Below are 7301 nucleotides of genomic sequence, written 5' to 3' on the forward strand. Positions count from 1 at the left end.
AAGATGTCATCCCATTATTCATGCTAAGTGGATCCAGAAAACTACATGTCCCATGAGGCTGTAGATCTACGGTGTCATTGTTTAAACGTTCCCTTGTCATTGAGAAACCTCAGAAAAACAGTTCCACAACACAAGCTCCAAATTGGGGGTGGGCAGAGGAGAGGTGGGAGGTTAAGAAGTCTTCTCCTGTCAAAGGGCAGGGACAATCCAGAGCCCCTGGGGACACCTAAGCAGAGCAGAAAACTGAGGCCCAGAGGGAGGCTGGGACCTTTCCACTGCCTTTCGGCAATGGGAGCAGAGGGTTCTTGGGGTCCATGGGAGACAAGGAAGCAGATCCCACCTCCTCCATCAAACATTCACACGTGCTCACTCTGATCCTCCTCTCAGATTCTTTATTATCCCAAGTAAGAAAAATAAAAAAATAAATAAGATAAATAACCCAATAAATAAAGAGGAGACCCCATAACAAAAAGCCCGTGGCTTTAGGAAGCATAGCTGGGACTCCGGCCCTGTGAAGGCCCCACCATGCTCAGAGGGTCCGAGGAGCCCACGTCAGGAGGCTCCGGGGCCAGGATCCCTGGAGGCTCTGGGGGTGCTGGAAGCAGGCCTGGCAGTGGCAGGAAGCGGGCAGGCCCGCGGGGTGCCAAGTCCCGGTATGCGGAGTTGTGGGGGCGCAGGCGAAGCGGGAGACCAAGGGTCTCGGAGTGGTAGATGTTGTACCCATCCTCAAGAAGCAGTTCTCGGAAACTGCAGGCCACAGGGTCGAAATGGAGCTGAGGAAACAAGAAGGGAGATTAGAGGTATGAGACCCTTCACATCATCCTACTGCAGGATCTAGGTGGCCGGGTGCCCAGCCTCTTCCTCCCCCCTCAGACCCAGAAGTCCTGTCCCCAGTGCCTCCTCCCTCAGACCCAGGGGTCCGGGCCCCCAGCTCTCTCTTCTTTCAGACCACAGAGTGCTCTCCTCCAACAGGATACAGGAGTCCAGACACTCCTAGGGAGCTGGGGGAGCCCCTCCTCCCTCAGATCCAGAGTCCAGGTCCCAGCCCCCCTCCAGGACACAAACAACAGAAGCAGGCTCCTCCTTCACCCCTGTCCCCAACTTCACAGAGAGAAATCTTCCAGCCCAGGGACCAGTCCAGGCTCTCTGAGTCCAGACAGGGGTGTCTGGCTTCTGCCCAAGGGGTCATGGTCGTTTTAGAGGCCACGGGTTCTCTGAGCGACCCTGTGCCCAGCAGGAACCGGCCATGTAGGAGCCCAGGTGGCCACCAGGGGTTATAAGTCACAAGACTCAGCCTCTCAGGCTACTCTATCATTCACAGGCCTCGTGACTCAGAGCCAGCATGTCCCTGTCCAAGCCTCAGTTTCCTCTTCTTGTAAACATGGACAAGTTCAGCTCCCACACGCAAAGGTGGTGGCATGTTGGGGCCACATACAAAGCACAGAATCAAGGCTGGCCCAGGCCACAGATGCGAGATGTGGTCCCTCAGACGGCGAGGCTGATATGAGGAAGGATGGAGCACAAGGGGGGTAGGTGGGGATTCTGGAAACTCACCGAGCCATATAGTGTCCCATCTGGGCCCTGGCACAGGAACCTGGATGTTTTGACTCCCAAGATTTGAATGACCCCTGGCTTTAGGGCTTTCAGCTCCAGGAGACCTAAGGGGAGAAAGTGTCAGGGGCTCAGAGGGCCTCTGCCCAGGACCCTCCTCCCTCAGACTCAGGACTGCAGTGCCTCAGCCCCCTTCTCCCTCAGGCCCAGGGGTCCGGGCCCCCAGCCCCTCCTCCCTCAGAACCAGGCCCTGTCCTACACACTTACTTTCAGGGCTCTGGCGGGCAGCCCCCACCACTGTGCCATCGGCCCTGATCTCTAGGTGGGCCTCTGTCTCCTGGGCATCGTCGGTGTAGAGGTACCGCTGTCGAACTTGACCTCCAAATTGTAGGAGGGGGCTGGAGTCAGGGATCGGATGTGCCCGGCAGGCTTCCAGCAAAAGCACAGCCAGCACAGGGACCCACAGTCCCAGGTGCTCGAACCCGGCCTCGGCCCAGCCCATCAATGGCTCACGTCCTCAGGCGAGCTCTGGAGTCTGGGTTTTGAAGAACTGAATGGTATAGATTCTGTTTCAGATCCTGGTCGTCTGGGAGAGCAGATTCAAAGGATCGCTGCTTAGCCTGAACTCCGGGGGTCCTCTGGCACGTGGATTCACAGCTGAACAGAATACCCAGGTCTCTTAGAATGGATGCAGAAGCTCCAAAATTTATATCCAGACAGACCCGCCCAATCACCTTCCCCACACCTGACCCATGATATTTGACCCACTTGGCAGGAGCTGGGATTCCACCGTGGCCAGATCAGCCTGAGTGGATGATGCAATCAGGGGGGTCCTTCCAGGTGGGGGCCTGGACTCCTGAGTCTGAGGAATCGGGACCTGGGTGAATGGGGCTGGGGCTTGAGGGAGGAGAGGGCTGGGGGCCTGGAAATCTGCCTCCCTGGTGGACAAATAAAGACTGTGTCCCATAAGCAGCCCTGTTGCATCCTACCTGAATTTCTAGGTCACCCGGGGACATTCCTTGATCATCAGGAAGGCAGCGAATGCCACACCACCAAAGCGTCCTCTGCAGGGACGTGGGCATCCTGACCTCAACCTCACCAACCCCAGTCCAGACACTCTTCCTGCACCAAATGTCCCTGCCTCTGTCTCCTCCCTGATGCAATCCTGGTGTTTCTTTCACCAGAGAAGCTACCTACCCCCCAGGCCCAGAAAGGTGCTCTCAAAATAGCCTGGGGGAGAGGGGAGGGTGAGAGCCTCTGACTCAGCGTTACTAGCCAAGCCTGGCTCTTGAGGGGGAAGCACAGGCTAGAGCCCAAAGGGAATGAGAGGGTGGGCAGTTTCCCGGAAACTAAACCTGTGTCTGAGCCAGGAAGGCATGTTGGTCTGAGGAGGGGGTTGGGGTGGAAAGCCTGGGGTCTCAGGAGGGATAGAGACCTGGGGGCTGGACTCCTGGGTCTGAACACACTATGGTCAAATTTCTGGAGAGTGAAGTCAAATTCCTGGATTTGATTTATTGAATGACCTTGGTCACCCTGTTCCAGCGGGGGTGGAAGGGGGTGGTGTGTGTGTGTGTGTGTGTGTGTGTGTAGCCACCTTACAATGGGAACGGCTTCAGGTGTACTGCAGAACCAGGCCTTGGAACCCCAACCCGGGGCCCCAGCCTCCGCGGGAGGCCGGGAAGGTAAATCGCCCCTTCCTTGCTCCGGGAGAGGCTGGCCCGGGGAGGCGCCGGTCTAGAAAGGGGCCGTCGGGCGCCAGATCCTGCACCCCCTCAGTAGGAGAGGCGGGGCGCGGGGAGCCGCGAATCTGGAATCTGCAGGTGCCGGGTGCTGACAATGGGGGATCACAGGCCACGGTGAGCCCGGGGACACCTTGGGCCCAGAGGCTCCCAGTCGGCGACCCTGAGAGCTGGAGGTTTTCCACCCGCTCCCGGAGCGGCCTGGCGAGCAGGTGCCTCACCGCACCGGGCGGACGGGGCAGCCGGAGGATCTTCCTTCCCGCCGGGGCAGGCGCCCGCGCCCTCGCTAGCGGCCCGGGCGTGGCCAGACTCGAGCATCCAGGCCCCCCGGGCAGACCGTGAGCCCGGCCACCGGCGAAGGGGAAGTCGAAGGACCCGAGCGTCTGCGTCCAGCTTCGCGGCTGAGCTGCAGACGTTCACGTCCAGCGAAGGATGCGGCTGCTGAGGCCAGGAAGGCCGGCCCCGGAGAGCCCTCCGGCTGGCCGCGGCCGTGGAGGAGGCAGCTGGGCGCGGGTCCCCGGGTCCGGGCGAAGCAGGGGGCGGGGGCTCCTGCGCCCCACCGCGAGCCCGGGGCTCCAGGGCAGGGGCGGGGCTCCGCCTCCGACTCACCTGCCCAGCCCGCGAGGGGCGGAGGCTGCGAGCCTCGGAACCGCGCCCATCTCCTTCCTTTTCTCCCCGAGCCCTCGGAGCCGGTCGGGGGAGGCGGCTTGGAGGGGAGGGCTGCCGAGCCTTGCGCCCTGGAGGTCGGGGTTCCGGGGGCGGCCGGATGTGGGCTGCACTTGCGGTCGCCGCGCTCCAGCCTCGCCAAGCCGACTGTGGATCTGCCACCCGCCAGGAGCGCAGGTGAGTGGGACCAGCGGATGCCTCCGACCCAGGAACCGGGGCCTTTAGTCCCAGGAGGAGGCGCGCCCCCAACATCGAACCTCCTAGGACCCCAGAGGTCTCCACCCAACCCCCAACTGCTGCTCCTCCAGGAGCCAAGATCCCTCATCCAGCCTGGGCCTCCGGCCTCTCCTGTGCTGCTTGGCTGTCTCTTACTGTCACCTCCACGGTGGAGTCTGCTGGCCTTCCCCCCCACACACCCCCCAGTACACTGGAGAAAGAAGTGGGTGGAGCACTGCCCAGCTTCAGTGGGCCTCACCGGCTGGGAGAGCCAGATTCCAAGATGTGATGAGATGCTGGATCCTAGACCACTGCTCTCTGCTCCCACTGCTCCCCATTCCCATCCCCTGAAATTCCTAGACCCTGCTTCTCCACCCTCAGACCCAGGACCCTGATCCCCCTTCCCTCAGACCCAGGAGCCTGAATCCCTAGTATCCTCCTTCTCTCTGGCCTCTGCTCCTTGATATTTGTCCTCAGGCCCCTGAGGACCTGAGGACCTGCTAACTCCCCTTTCCTCCATGCAGCCATGTGGGCCCCCAGCCGACGGCAGCTGTGCCTGACCTTCCTGCTAGTCTGTGTTCTTTCAGCCGTCTTCTTCCTCCACATCCACCAAGACCTCTTTCATGGTGGCCTAGACTTGACTGCCCTGTGTCCAGACCGCCGCCTCATGACATCCCCTGTGGCCATCTTCTGCCTGTCAGGCACGCCGTTGAGCCCCAACACCTCCTTTCCCTGTTTCAAGCACCTGGCCTCTCTCTCTGGAACCTGGACGATCTCCCCAGATGGCCGCTTTGGCAACCAGATGGGGCAGTATGCCACGCTGCTCGCCCTGGCCCAGCTCAACCGTCGCCAGGCCTTCATCCTGCCTGCCATGCACGCCGCCCTCGCCCCCGTGTTCCGCATCACCCTGCCCGTGCTGGCGCCCGAGGTGGACAGCCACATGCCGTGGCGGGAGTTGCAGCTGCATGACTGGATGTCAGAGGACTATGCCCACTTGAAGGATCCCTTCCTGAAGCTCACGGGCTTCCCCTGCTCCTGGACCTTCTTCCACCATCTCCGCGAACAGATCCGCAGGGAGTTCACCCTGCACGATCATCTGCGGCAGGAGGCCCAGCATCTACTGAGTCAGCTCCGCTTGGGCCACTCCGGGGACCGTCCCCGGACCTTTGTGGGTGTCCACGTGCGCCGTGGAGACTATCTGCAAGTCATGCCCCATCGCTGGAAAGGTGTGGTGGGCGATCGTGCTTACCTCCAGCAGGCTATGGACTGGTTCCGGGCACGCCATGAAGCCCCCATCTTTGTGGTCACCAGCAATGGCATGGAGTGGTGCCGCGAGAACATCGACACCTCCCTTGGGGATGTGATCTTTGCTGGCGATGGGCAGGAGGGTTCACCTGGGAAGGACTTTGCGTTGCTCACCCAGTGCAACCACACCATCATGACCATTGGGACCTTTGGCTTCTGGGCTGCCTACCTGGCCGGTGGAGACACTGTCTACCTGGCCAACTTCACCCTGCCGGACTCCAACTTCCTGAAGATCTTTAAGCCTGAGGCCGCCTTCCTGCCTGAGTGGGTGGGCATTAATGCAAACTTGTCCGCAGTCCAGTCATTGGTGGGGCCTTGAGCAAACAGCAGGGAGACTTTCTGGAATAGCTGATCATGCTTGTGCCGGCATTTATGCATCTCCAGAGGCCTGGGAGCTTTTGGAGAAGCTTGTGGTAGTCCTGCAGCAGGTGGGCATCCACTTCTAGAGTAATTCTAGCTGGCTAGACTCTGAGAGAAAGGATGGCTTTCTGTAGCTGCCTGGACATTCTAGAACCAGCAGAAGATCTTTTCCTGATGGATGGCAGTGTCCAGGGAGGCTCATGTCAGTTCTAGAAGGCAATGCCTACCTGTTCTTCCCAGCCCATATCTAGAGTACTTCTAGACGGCTGTACCCCAAGAACAGGGAACTCCCCCTTCTAATGTTGCCCCTGGTCTTTTCTAAAAGAGAGGTTCAGGCCTCAGGACTGAGGGAATTTGTGGGTATTCTAGAGCAAGCATTCACCAACTCCCTGGCCATGCTTCTGGAGTCATTCTAGAGAGGGCCAATTCTGGTGCCAATGAAGAATTCTGCAGGGCTCTTCCAGAGGGAATGGGGTTCTGGAATTCCAGGAGAATCTCAGGAAGGTACAATCAGAAGTGCAACACCTCAGCCACTGCCAGAAAATTGGTGGAAGAAAAACTATCTGTAGCTGTGAGCAGATCCAAAATCTGTCCCACCTTTCAGCCCCTGAAAAAAAGGACAAAGACTTGTTTGAGCAGATAGGCTGAAAACATGCGAGGTGGGGAAAGGGGACGGCTGCTGAAAGCTCCTGGAGCAGAGTTTTCCAGAAGTATAGGAACACTTTTTTTTTAAGATCAAAAGCTGCCAAAGACAAGCACCACACTAGGTCACCTCTCCCAGTTATGAAAGTTGAAAGTTTCCTCCTCTACGTCTGTGGCTGGGCTGCGGGGGCAGTAGGGTGAGGGTGGGTGGGAGCGGCGGGGTGGTGATGCAATCAATTTTCTGTAATTCAGCCAGCATGACTGTTTCCTTGGGCTTTTCTGCAAGCCTCTAAGATTGTGTGTCGCTCCCCCCACCCCCACCCGCATTTCACAGAACCACTAAATCTGGCTTCGAATTTGAAAGGATCTGAAGGTATGCAGAGTCCGGGCTGGCCTCAAACCCAGGCAGGAAAGAGCACAGGGTCTGGCAAAGGAGGATGGGATTCTGGACTCAGCTTCCTGGAACCCCTTGAGGCTTTTTGAAGGCAGTGGGGATAGCTAGCTTTATTATAGACAACCGTGATCGCATCCCCTATCTAACCAGAAGAATGCAAGCCCCTTTTTTCAGTCATCTCAAGGAGTTTGGAGGGATCACTCCCTACTCAGCTGCCAAGGTTGAAGAGAGGGAGGTATGAATTAAAAGTCCACATCACCAACTTCTGTCTGCAGATTTTTTGGAGTCGTGTGTGTGTGTGTGTGTGTGTGTGTGTAGGAGGAGGAGGAGGAGGCAAAGTGCAGAACTGCCAGGGACTCATTATTCATGTCAGAGCAGGAGTATTGTCCTGCTCTGGTCTGGCAGCCTCTGGTTCTCAGAGTTGTGTG

The 7301-nt window shown here is 58.6% G+C and overlaps 2 protein-coding genes across 5 annotated transcripts; one reads left to right on the forward strand and one right to left on the reverse strand.

Moving 5' to 3' along the window:
- Nucleotides 1–375: 375 nt before the first annotated feature.
- Nucleotides 376–3918, reverse strand: FGF21 (fibroblast growth factor 21). 3 transcript variants are annotated; one of them, XM_077846533.1, is made up of 4 exons: nt 3900–3918; nt 1819–2208; nt 1555–1658; nt 376–773 (listed from the first exon to the last, which is right to left on the reverse strand). In XM_077846533.1, the coding sequence occupies exons 2-4, from the start codon at nt 2051–2053 to the stop codon at nt 483–485; spliced, it is 630 nt and encodes a 209-aa protein (XP_077702659.1). In that variant the 5' UTR covers nt 2054–2208; nt 3900–3918; the 3' UTR covers nt 376–482. The 3 variants fall into 3 exon arrangements, with proteins under 3 accessions (XP_077702659.1, XP_077702648.1, XP_077702639.1); XM_077846522.1 differs by lacking the exon at nt 3900–3918 and adding an exon at nt 2541–3038; XM_077846513.1 differs by lacking the exon at nt 3900–3918 and having other exon boundaries at nt 1819–2452.
- Nucleotides 2866–6855, forward strand: FUT1 (fucosyltransferase 1 (H blood group)). 2 transcript variants are annotated; one of them, XR_013351083.1, is made up of 3 exons: nt 2866–4133; nt 4697–5905; nt 6814–6855. XR_013351083.1 is itself a non-coding variant. In XM_077846449.1 (2 exons), exon 2 carries the CDS (start codon nt 4699–4701, stop codon nt 5794–5796), a length of 1098 nt encoding a protein of 365 aa, XP_077702575.1. In that variant the 5' UTR covers nt 2868–4133; nt 4697–4698; the 3' UTR covers nt 5797–6855. The 2 variants fall into 2 exon arrangements, 1 of the variants encoding a protein (XP_077702575.1); XM_077846449.1 differs by having other exon boundaries at nt 2868–4133; nt 4697–6855.
- Nucleotides 6856–7301: the final 446 nt, after the last annotated feature.

Source organism: Canis aureus, chromosome 1 (genome assembly GCF_053574225.1).
Source record: "Canis aureus isolate CA01 chromosome 1, VMU_Caureus_v.1.0, whole genome shotgun sequence".
Taxonomy (NCBI): Eukaryota; Metazoa; Chordata; class Mammalia; order Carnivora; family Canidae; genus Canis; species Canis aureus.

Bases quoted from the DNA above. Each gene is read 5' to 3' on its own strand.
- FGF21 (XM_077846533.1), bottom strand. From the start codon at position 2,053: ATGGGCTGGGCCGAGGCCGGGTTCGAGCACCTGGGACTGTGGGTCCCT. The intron at 1,659-1,818 runs GTAAGTGTGTAG...TTCTCCCCTTAG, and splicing joins TGCCCGCCAGAGCCCTGAAA to GTCTCCTGGAGCTGAAAGCC. The intron at 774-1,554 runs GTGAGTTTCCAG...TTGTTTCCTCAG, and splicing joins ATGGGACACTATATGGCTCG to CTCCATTTCGACCCTGTGGC.
- FUT1 (XM_077846449.1), top strand. From the start codon at position 4,699: ATGTGGGCCCCCAGCCGACGGCAGCTGTGCCTGACCTTCCTGCTAGTC.